The 12341-nt window shown below is 36.8% G+C and overlaps 1 protein-coding gene across 1 annotated transcript in view; it reads right to left on the minus strand.

The window, feature by feature from the left end:
• XPR1 (xenotropic and polytropic retrovirus receptor 1) overlaps positions 1-12341 on the minus strand; it is a 198317-nt gene that overhangs the window by 58539 nt on the left and 127437 nt on the right. The window contains exons 4-7 of the mRNA XM_082616569.1: positions 10039-10262; positions 7143-7292; positions 6792-6875; positions 2215-2296 (exon numbers count right to left, since the gene is read on the minus strand). Of these exons, the coding sequence (XP_082472695.1) occupies positions 2215-2296; positions 6792-6875; positions 7143-7292; positions 10039-10262 (540 nt within the window). The remainder of the gene's footprint in view (positions 1-2214; positions 2297-6791; positions 6876-7142; positions 7293-10038; positions 10263-12341) is intronic.

Here is a 12341-nt window from a genome sequence, read left to right on the forward strand (position 1 = left end):
CGCGGCATGTGGGATCCTCCCGGACCAGGGCTCGAACCCGTGTCCCCCTGCATTGGCAGGTGGATTCTTAACCACTGCACCACCAGAGAAGCCCCAAGTACACAGACTCTTGAGGTACACCAGGATTATCTGCCCTTAAAGTAAAAGTCCTCAAATTCAAGAATCTTTGAGATCTGTGTTTTTTTTGTTGTTCGTGTGTTTTCTGTATATCATTTAATTTCATCTCTGTCCTTCTCTTCCAACCACTCAAACTTCAACCAACATTTTTTTTTTTTTTTTTTTTTTTTTTTGCTGTACGCGGGCCTCTCACTGTTGTGGCCCCTCCCGTTGCGGAGCACAGGCTCCGGACACGCAGGCCCAGCGGCCATGGCTCACGGGCCCAGCCGCTCTGCGGCATGTGGGATCTTCCCGGACCAGGGCACGAACCTGTGTCCCCTGCATCGGCAGGCAGACTCCCAACCACTGCGCCACCAGGGAAGCCCAACCAACATTTTTTGAACCCTGCTATATCCCAGGCAATGTTTTAGGTGCTGGAGATACAATGGTGAACAGGAGAGACAAAAGCCAAGGCATTAAGGAATTTATATTCCAATGGGAAAGCAGATAATATGAAACAAAATATGTCACAAGTGCTCCAAAGAAAACTAATGTAGGCTAAAAGGATAGAACAGGCTATTTTAGGGTAGGCTGATCAGGGAAGGCCTTACTAAGGAGGTGGCATTTGAGTAGAGACTACATGAAGTGAGGGAGTAAGCTATGTAGACATCTTGGGGAAGGGCCTTTTAGGCAATTGAAAGGGCTCATAGATGGGAATGAGCTTGGTGTGTTCAAGGAATAGTAACAAAATAAATGTGGCTGGAAACAGTGAAACCAAGTGAAACTGAGTGTGGGGAGGATGACAGAATATGAAGTTAGAAACGCCCAAAGGGACGAGATCTTGCACACCATAGTAGGAACTTTCAATTTTATTGTAAGAGAAGCCATTTAATGGATTTTGAAGAGGAGAGTTACGTGATCTAACTTGCATCAAAAAGACACTGGTGATCATAGAGAGGCAAGAGTGGCTGTATGGAGACAAATTCAGGACGCTGCTGCAGTGTACTAAGAAAGAAACGGTTGCTTAGACAAGGATGGCACTGGTGGAGGTGGTCAGATTCGGAGCATGTTTTGAAGACAGAGCAACAGGATTTGCTGATGGACTGGAGATGAGGTATGAGGGGAAAGAGAGGCTAAAGGTTTCCGGCCTGAGAAACTGATGAGAGGTGATGCTATATGGAAGAGAAAGCATATTTAGTGATAAAATAAATTTGTCCACATAAGTTTAAGATGCCTATTAGACATCTAAGTATCCAATTAGATATCATTCAGAGGAAACAGTATATAATTTGGGAGTTATTAGCATATAGATGATATTTATAGCCACAGGCTTCAATAAGATTGCCTGGCTAGGAAATGAACGTAGACAGAGAAAGATCTGAGGACTGAACCCAGTGGTACTTCCCAACATTTAGATGCCAAAAGAAAAGAATAGCTAGATAGGAGTCTGGGAAAAAACTGCCAGCAAGGTTTAATAAGAAAACCAGCAGAGCGTGGCTTCCCAGCAAAATCAACTGAAGAGTTTCAAGAAGGAATGATCCACAATGTCAAAATGCTGCTGAGAGGTAAGTCAAATTCTGTTGGGAGGTTTAGTAAGATTATGCCTCCCTTTTTGTTACATCATTTCTTGATGTTGGGAATGCACTTGTTTCTAGCAATTCCTCCTACCTCTTTATAATTTTTAACTGCTATAGAATAGAATATTATATAACTAATTTTCTTAAAATTATATGCAAAGTAATTGTAAGTAGGTTCTGGAAAGGATGTGAGAGAGTCTCCAAAAAGCAAAGTAAATGACCTTAGTGCATAAATTTTGTAAAATCTTATTTACTCTCATCTGTGATCAAGGGAGCTGAGGTTATTGATAACTAAACGCTGAAAATGATGGAGAATACGGAGTCACGATCTAGCAATGTTTAAAGGGATAATTATATTCAAAGGGGAAAACAAACCAAAATAACCAACACCCACCCTCCCATCATTTATAAAAACAAAAAACTTAGCCCTGACAGATTTCTCTTTCAGTAGCTTTGGTAGTTTGGTAGTAACTTTGGTAGAGGGACAGAATATGACATAAGCAGATTAGTAATAATTTAATTCAAAATTTAAACTACTCACCGGCAAGCACAAGGGTAATATTCAGTACAATGAATATTCCACAAAATAGGCCAACTCTAAAAGTAGTCCATGCTGGTGCAGGCTGTGGACAGAAAAACAGCATTTTGAGTAAAGGGCAAAATATTGAATACATTTAGTATACAGTGTAATAAATTAGCACTATAAGCCTCAAAGTTCTACCATGAAAACAAACATAGTTTATGATCTGAATTTTTATAAATCTGGACCAGGGAATCATCCTTCATTATCCAATAATACTAGAATTGAGTTGCCAGTTTATTCTAATTATTTTATAAAAATCTGTGTCACTAAATAAAGAGAATTAGAATCTCAGGCATCAAATTATATATATACTGAGTTCTCTTATAGGAGAGATTTAAGTACAATTTCACTTTTACAGTGTGTACATATTTAAATTTTGTAAGTCAGTATTACTCAATTAGAGTTCACATATTTGGTACTATATAATTAGAGGCAACGATAAAAATAAGAATACTCATTTCTGAGTACTTACAGTATTATATTGGAGTACCTTAAAGTGAATTTTTAAACATACACTCATGTCACAATCTCCAGGATGGGGGCTTTCCTGGTGGCACAGTGTTAAGAATCCGCCTGCCAATGCAGGGTACACGGGTTTGAGCCCTGGTCTGGGAAGAATCCACATGCCATGGAGCAACTAAGCCCGTGCGCCACAACTACTGAGCCTGTGCTCTAGAGCCCTCACACCACAACTATTGAAGCCCACACCCCCTAGGGCCTTCATGCCACAACTACTGAGCCCACGTGCTGCAACTACTGAAGCCCACACGCCTAGAGCCCGTGCTCCACAACAAGAGAAGCCATCACAATAAGAAGCCCACACACCACAATGAAGAGTAGCCCCCGACTGCCCCAACTGGAGAAAGCCCATGCACAGCAACAAAGACCCAGCTCAGCCAAAAAAAAAAAAAAAAAAAAGAATCTCCAGGATGTGTACATGCAAAAATTATTTTTCTCTATTATAAATGTAATTTTAAATTTAGAAAAAAAATAAAAAGAAATCTACTGCTTTCTAAAATAAATAAAAGAAAGTGCCTGATACTTTAAACATAAATAGATGAGAAATATGGAGAGATGATCTTATTGATTTAAATATTTGCTATGAATGTTATAAAAGAAATTGTTAGAGGTGATATTACATTTAAGATTCTTCAAAATGTTTTCTAAAAACCTTTAAATGAAAAGAAACACTGAGACTTCCTCTGACTTACTTATTATTCATCAGTAATAGATAACTGTATGTTAGTTTAGGACTGAAAGCATTCAGAAGGAAGATGGTCATTTGGATTTTTCAAAAAAAAATTTAAATTATGTAATTTATCATATTTACAAAAGGATGTGTGTGTGTGTATCTGTATACACACACATATACATATAAATAATGTATTTGGACTATTAGAGACAATAATAAAAGGTACCTAAACCTACCACCCATCTTTAGAAGAGCACATTTCCATTACTTTGAAATCCTTATCCCTTCCAGATCCAAAATCCTTCCCTCCTCACCAGAGATAACCATTTCCATGTTTTCTTTAGCTCTATCCCTTCTACATGCAGTCCTAAAGACTTAATTTTTCAGAATTACTTTCCTTATTTTTAACAGCTTTATTGAAATATAATTGATATACAATGAACTGCACATATTTAAAGTATAAAATTTGTGTCTTTCCTCTCTGCATGCTTTTAAGTTTTTTCTTGAATTTTCAAGCAGTGTGACTATAATATGCTTGTGTGTTTTTTTTAAACTGTGTTTTTGACTAAACTGACGTACAATAAACTGTACATTTTTAAGGTGTACAAAATCTGATATTTTGACATATGTAAACGCCTATGAAACTATCACCATAACCAAGGCAATGAACATTGTCTATCAACCCCAAGAGTTTCCTTTTGCCCTTCTGTAATTCTTTTCCTCTTACCACATCCCATCCCACCTCCAGGCAACTGTAAACCTGCTTTCTGCTGCTATATGTTAGTTGGCATTTTCCAGAGCCTTAGGTAAAGAAAACCATAATGTATATATTCTTTTTTGGTCTGGCTTATTTTTTCAGAATAATTATTTTGAGATGCATCATGTTGTTCCATATATCAAGGTTTATTCTTTTTATTGCTGAGTAGTATTCCATTGTATGGATATACCACATTGTTTACCTATTCACCTACTGATAGACATTTGGGTTGTTACCAGTTCTAGGCTATTATGAATAAAGCTGCTATGAACATTTGTTTTAATATGAACATATGCTTCATTTGTCTTGGGTAAATACCAAGGAGTGTAATGGCTAGATCTTACTGCAGGTGAAGGTTTAACTTTTTAAGAAACTGCCAAATTATTTTCCAATGTGGTTACATCATTTTATACTCCACCAGCAGCATATGCGATATCAGAGTTCTTGGTCCTCCAAGATTTAGTATGTCAATCTTTTTAATTTCAGTCATCCTAACAGGTGTGTGTTATCCCATTGTGGTTTTAATTTGCATTTCCCTACTAATGATAGTAAGCATCTATTCACATGCTTATTTGCCACCCAGACATCTTTTATTTATTTATTTATTTTTTGCCATACGCGGGCCTCTCACTGTTGTGGCCTCTCCCATTGCGGAGCACAGACTCCGGATGCACAGGCTCAGCTGCCATGGCTCACGGACCCAGCCGCTCCGCAGCATGTGGGATCTTCCCGGACCGGGGCACGAACCCATGTCCCTTGCATCTGCAGGTGGACTCTCAACCACTGCGCCACCAGGGAAGCCCCCAGACATCTTTGATTAAGATCTTTTGCCCATTTTTAAGTTGAGTTGTTTGTTTTCTTATTATTGAGTACTAGAGTTCTTTATATGTTCTGGGTACAAGTCTTTTTATCAGATATATTTTTAAAATATTTTCTCCTAGTCTGTTGCTTTTCATTCTCTTAACGTTGTCTTTTGAAGAGCAGGAGTTTTTAATCTTGGTGAAGTGCTTTTGGTGTCATTTCTAAAAAATCTTTGCATAACCCAAAGTCACCAGGACTTTCTCCTATATTTTCTTCAAAAATTTGTAGTGTTAGGTTTTCATTTAGGTCAATGGTACACGTAAAATTAATTTCTATACATGGTATGAAGAATGTATGGAAGTTGTGGGTTTTTTTTTTTTTTTGGCATATGAAAGCCAATTGCTCCAGCCCCATTTGTTGAAAAGACTATCCTTTCTCCAGTGAACTGCCTTTGCATATTTATTGAAAATTAATTGTTCATATATTTATTGGTCTATTTTTGGATTCTCTATTCTGTTCCACTAATCTATCTGCCTATCCTGACACTAATAACACACTGTCTTGATTACTGTAGCTTTAATAAGATTGATACCACATAGTGTTAATCCTTTAACTTAGTTGTTCCAAAGTTGTTCTGGCTATTCTTGGTCCTTTGTACTTTCATATAAATTTAAAAATTTGCTTAATAATTATTTTTTAAAAGCCCTGTTGAGATTTTGAGTTAGTTTGTGTTGTATCTATGAATCCATTTAGGAAGAAATGATATTTTTAAAATACTGGGTTTTCTAACTTCTCTCATATATCTGTCTTCTTTAATTTCTCTCAATAATGTTTTATAGTTTTCAATGTAAAAGTATTGCACATCTTTTGTCAGGTTTAACCCTAAATATCTATGTATTGATCTTGTATTCTGCAACCTTGCTAATAAACTCACTAATTAGCTCTAGTAGCTATTCTATAGAGTCACTGGATTTTCTAAATAGGTCATCATGTCATCAGCAAAAAAAAAAACAAAAACAAATGAAACAAACCCCACCAGTTTTACTTCTGTCTTTCTAATCTAAATGCCTCTTATTTCTTTTTCTTACCTTGCTACACTGGCCATAATCTCTAGTACAATGTTGAATAGAAGTGGTAAGAGTGAATACACTTTTTTGTCCCTAGTTAGGGAGAAAGCATTCAGTGTTTCATCATTAAGTATGATATTAGTTTTAGGTTTTTCATAAATACCTTTTATTGGGATGAGGAAGATCTTTCTGTTATTCATTTCCATTCCATTCTGGCCACAGAACATATTTTCTATGATTTAAATCCTTTTAAATTTACTGAGATTTAGTTTATGACAAGGAAGATACCACTTAAATGTCTTTTGGTATAACTACTATGTAGATATCATTTAATAAATGCTTTTTTAGGCACAACTATTGCATTTTAGAGGAAAGTATGTAGTAGCCCAGACTATCTGAAGCCCTCCCACTCTCATATCATCAGATAAATATCTCATCTTAATCATTTGGTCTGACGAAGTTAGCATGTCAGTAAGAATAAACAAGAGAAGTAGTACAGGATAAGAAGAGAAAGGTGGGAAGACATTACAATTTATTATGAAGTGAGATCTGGCAACTAATTTTAAAAGTGAAAATAGCAATAGTAATAAACACTTATAAACTTTGGCTGAAACCTTTTTTAAAGTAATGAAACTAGTATATTTTATCAGCTAACAGATCATGTTGAGTATTAAATAGGTAAAACAAACCAACCAAACAACTGGAAACAAATACGAACCTGAGCAGCTCCCAAAGGGGGAACACGTAAACGCTTCATAGCTTTTTGTCTGTCACCATCTTCAAGTTCATTGGTCACTACAGCCTAAAAGACACATTGTTAACTTTTGACACAGGTTATACTGAACTTGAGTATTGCATAAATAATTCTGAACCATTTATACATATGGTATTCTGATAACTCCCTGGTGAATATATACTGAATAAAGCAAAAGAAAAAATCATGAGTAAGAATATATGTATTTAAAGCAAGCAACTAATAACAAAAGGAGAATAAAAATGAGGAGTTATTTCATTAAAAATAAGACATTAATGTTATTGAAAATGTGGTATATAAGTGAGATTCCTGTACCTCAGTTTCAGAGATGAGCTGGTTGATTTTCTTGCATGTATAAAACGGGGCTACTTCTACATGAGCCACTCGCCAATCTGCTCCACGAGATGTTTCCAGGATCTTGTCATGCTTTTTAAGGATTTTTCGGAACCCTGTAAAATTCAGATTCTACAGAAAGAAATGAGAAACACTACTATAATTTCCACCACCATGAGAGAAGATGAAAAATAATAAGCACTTTGTGTTGACTGAGTTGACTGAAGATTGAGTACTGAGGGAAATGGCAATACTTTCATAAGATCATGTACTATAAAAAGATAAGACTCTTCTTTCTTATTTTATTTATTCATTTCAAGGTAGTATGCTATCAGTAATACAAAGAAACTCTGGATTATGAACCCTATTATTTCTATTTCATGTAAATTAATGGAAGTCCTAAACTCAAAACATTTTTATTTCCATTTTCCTAGGTAAAACTGTTTTCAAAATAGTTAATTTATGTCATTTTGCTTCTTTGATCAAAAGCATATATTCAGAAAATCCTCTGGATTTATCATGAACTGAATACATTTATTAGTTCTTTGCTTTTTGCAGGCCTGGTATAGTTATGTATTTCCCCCTGCTATGCAAGCAAGTACGAACAAGCACAGAAAATGGATAATCATCTATTTTTCTTAACTTTTATTTTGTTTCCATCCATTCCGTTTGGGGATGGGTGTGCAAAGAGTCAGTGGAAAAGAAGAAGTGATCATACTTACAGGGTTTTGCTGATAACAGGTAGGAGCTTGTACTTTTCCTCCATTTCTACAATATCAAAATACTATACTTTTCTATATTCTCAAATCCTGTTGTTCTTTAATCAACAGACAAAAAAGCACGAAATTGTGGATTTGCAAGGTTCTTTAAATCAGAGGTCTCCCAAATTTGCTGATCATATATCGCCATCAGTAAAAAAAAAAAAATTGAGCAGTCACTCCAAATTAGGTTTAGCTTGCTTGCCTGTTTGTTAATATTTTTTTTCATACTTTAATGGATCATCTTAAACTCTCCTTGGGTGTATACACCATGATTTGGAGACTGCTTTCAATTCATTTTCCTTTCTCATCATTTTCAAAATAAATGTATTCTTACAGGATAGACAGTCTCAAAGGATAAAGGACAGATCAGAACTTTTATAATTAACAATTATTTTCAAGAAGCTTTCTTTTTTTTGCGGTACGCGGGCCTGTCACTGCTGTGGCCTCTCCCGTTGCGGAGCACAGGCTCCGGATGCACAGGCTCAGCAGCTATGGCTCACAGGCCTAGCCGCTCTGCAGCATGTGGGATCTTCCCGGACTGGGGCACGAACCCCTGTCCCCTGCATCAGCAGGCGGACTCTCAACCACTGCGCCACCAGGGAAGCCCAAGAGGCTCTTTATAATGACCCAAAACAAAAACTTCTGGCAAAGTTAATAAAGTAAAATTTAACAAGGGTATTTCCCTGTAATGCATAAGCATAATTAATAAAATATGAAATGTTAATATTTTATATCACTATAGGCAATAAGAAACACATTTTTGTTTCTTTTTAAAGATAAATTATAAAGCTATGGGTAAATTTCAAAGGAAAGGAATTTCCCATCGTATATATCTTATATAATTACTTTCCTATTCTTCTAAAGTTATTTTCTGAGTTCTTCTTTGAATGTTAAAATATTAAATCACCAAAAAAGAAAACAGAATTATGAAAGATGGAAATAAGTACATGCATTAAATACTTAGATTACTACAGATATGACACTATAATTACTTTTTTTTTTTTTTTTTTGTGGTACACGGGCCTCTCACTGCTGTGGCCTCTCCTGTTGCGGAGCATAGGCTCCGGATGCGCAGGCTCAGCAGCCATGGCTCATGGGCCCAGCCGCTCTGCGGCATGTGGGATCTTCCTGGACCGGGGCACGAACCCGTGTCCCCTGCGTTGGCAGGCAGACTCTCAACCACTGCGCCACCAGGGAAGCCCTATAATTACTTTTTATTTTAAAATTCCAATATTTACCCATGGTAATACTTGTATTATATAACCTCTAGTTTTTATATAGTGTATGATCCTGTGATGATCTTAACCAGATTAGAAGTAATAATCAAAAGAATAAAATGGAAAAATAATAGCACATAAGGTCTCTTTAAAGATTAGGGAGATGCTTTTGCTTATTTAAGTGTTTATTATTTAACGAATAATCTGTTTTTCAATATATTCTTTATAGATTTAACTATGTGAACAAATGTATAAAGAATTACAAATGAATAAATGCCAAGCATTTCCATAATTTAGCATACATGGTAATTCAACTTTTTAGGTTGGGTTTTAAAACTTCTTTTCTTTCCCATGTTTTGTTTTTGTTTTAATACAGTCGTATTGCAGCCTGTGGATAATAAAACTGAAAGGGTTCTCAGTGGAAAGTTGAAAAGTCAGTATCTTTTACACTGTTAGTGTTAGTTGCAGGAAAGTTAACTATATACAGCTGCTTTCATGGAAATTTTGCTGTGGTGGAATACAAAAGTTCTTACATAGCCAGCAGTGGTTGGGTAGACATATATTATTTCTTATTTCTACTCATTACTTAGAGATGCCTCTAAAAATAGGAAGCAAACTAGTACTCTTTGAGTCAAGGGCTACTCCTGAATACTGTACAAAAAGGTTTTGGAAAACTGATCTTCAAAAACAGAAGTCTTGTTAACATTATTTTACCATCTCTGATAACCTGGTTTTTAGCCAATTAAGAACATTTGAAATCCCAATAAGAACAGAAAGAATAATGACATGCTAAAAATTCCCCTTTTTGGATTGACCCATTAGTATAGCTCAAGGAAATTCCATTTATTTTCATTTCTCAATCATTTAAAGTTCTATCCTCCACGGTAAGAACTGAAGTACCTGATAGTTCTGCAGCAGGATAAGACTGAGGTAGAACTCGCTGAAGGCCAGTTTAAGGTCTTTAAGATTCCTATGCTGGACACGTTCCTCATGGGACAGGTGGAAGACTGGCTTTCTGCGTTGTCGCAGTGTAGTAACACCCGTGCTTTCTTTCTGTGCATCCAGTGATGACTGAAGTTCATTCTGAAGTGTAGCAAACCTGCGCTGAGCCTCTGCGAGCTTTTCTATAAGAAGTAAAACAGAACTGTCAAATCATCAAGATAAAAAAGCCGGTAAAAGTTCTCACTGACGTCTGAATTTTTACTGATTAGTCTGTTTCCCTAAAATTTCTCGGGAAAAAAATGCTACATTTAATATTTAGAACTAGATAGGAAAAACACGTTTCAGTGTCATACCCTCCTTTCATTCTACCCCACACTCCCCCCAGCAAAACCTCAAGTGTACCCTTTCTTTTTATAGATGAAGATTGAAGACACAGAATTTAGAAGCCGTGAAGAGTGAGAATACAAAATGGTACAGCCGCACTGTAATTTGGAAAACAGTCTGGCAGTTCTCAAAAAGTTAAACATAGAGTTACCTTAAGATCCAGCAATTCCACTCCTAGGTATATAACCAAGAAAACTGAAAATATACATGCACACAAAAACTTGTACACATATACAAACTGGGACTCACAATAGTCAAAAAAGTGGAAACAAACCCAATGTCCATTAACTGATGAATGGATAAGCAAAATATGGTATATATGTACAATGGAATATTGTTCAGCCATAAAAAAAGAATGAAGTATTGATACATGCTAAAACATGGATAAATATTGAAGATATAATGCTCTAAGTGAAAGACTAAAGACATAAAATGCCACAAAGTTGTGTGATTCCATTTATACGAAATGTCTAGAACAGACAAGTCCACTGAGACAGAAAGCAGATGAGTGGTTGGCAGGGCCTGGGGGGAGGGAAGAATGGGGAGTGACTGCTAATGGGTATAGGGTCTTTTGGGGGTGATGAATGTTCTGGAATTAGATAGTGGTGATGGTTGTACAACCTTGTGAGTATTTATGCTTTGAATCTCTCTCCTCAGGAATAGCTCATTCCCTTTTAAGGGCTCACATGAGTAAGTCAGGCTTACCTGGAATAATCTCATTTTCTTAAAGTCAACTGATTTGAGACCTTAATTATACCTGCAAAATCCTTTATAGCAGCACCTAGGTTAGTGTTTGATTGAATAACTGAGAGAAAGTATGTGTATATCAGGGGGAAGGGATTTTGGAGGGCACCTTAGAATTATGCCTACCACATACTTTGAACTGATGCAAATTTCTGAAGACTCCAAATGCCATTTGGTCCAGCAGTCAAAATGGAGACTTACAGTTGTTCAAGTGATAGATGGACTATTACCCCAGGTTTAACTCAGTGGACCCAGTTGGTTCACAGGCTCACACTATGATTATATTTCCAGTTCTGGAATGTGTAACTGGAATAGAAATACTGGGCTACTGGTGGAATCTCCACATTGACTCTGACCCAGCAGAGGAAGGGCTAGTGGAAGTTCTGGAATTTCTCCCTATCAAGATAGTAAGCCAAAAGCACAAACATATCCCTAGGGGAACTTCAGAGGTTAGTGCCACCACCAGGGATGATGTTATCTATCACATCTCCATTTAATTCATCTGGTTAGTCTGTGCAGAAGTTGGACGAATCTTGAAGAATGAGTGTGGATTATTGCTAAACTTAATCAATAATGGTCACCCTGAAGGCAGCTGCTATTCTAGATGTGGTATTATCACTGGTGCACATCAACACAGCCTCTAGCACCCGGTATGAAACTATGCATCGAATAATGCAGCTACTTACCTGGCAGCAGAGGCTAGCAATGAGCCCCAGAAATGATACCATTCCTCAATGGAACTGACCAACCACCTAGTGGCAGGTTGCATGCACTGGATGCAGGGGGAAGAGATTTTTCTTCTTTGGAACAAGTGCTTTCTTTATATGGATGTGCCTTCCCTGCTTATAATGCTTCTGCTAGCACCACTATCAACTTGGATGCCTTATCCATTTTCATGGCGGTAAAGCAATGAGCATATCTATGGAATAAAATGGTTTTATCACATACCCAGAAATAGCTGGCCTAACATAAAGGCTTACTGAAATGAGTTGGGAGACAAAACTCTCAAAGGCTGGGGTTCTGTCTTTCAGAATGCAGTATTGAGACCATTATTTGGTTCTATCCTAACCATAGCCAAAATTCAGTCTAGGAATGAAGGGGTGGAAGTAGGAGTGGCTCCTTTCACTATTATA

This window comes from Mesoplodon mirus, assembly GCF_964341445.2.
Source record: "Mesoplodon mirus genome assembly, chromosome: 3".
Taxonomy (NCBI): domain Eukaryota; kingdom Metazoa; phylum Chordata; class Mammalia; order Artiodactyla; family Ziphiidae; genus Mesoplodon; species Mesoplodon mirus.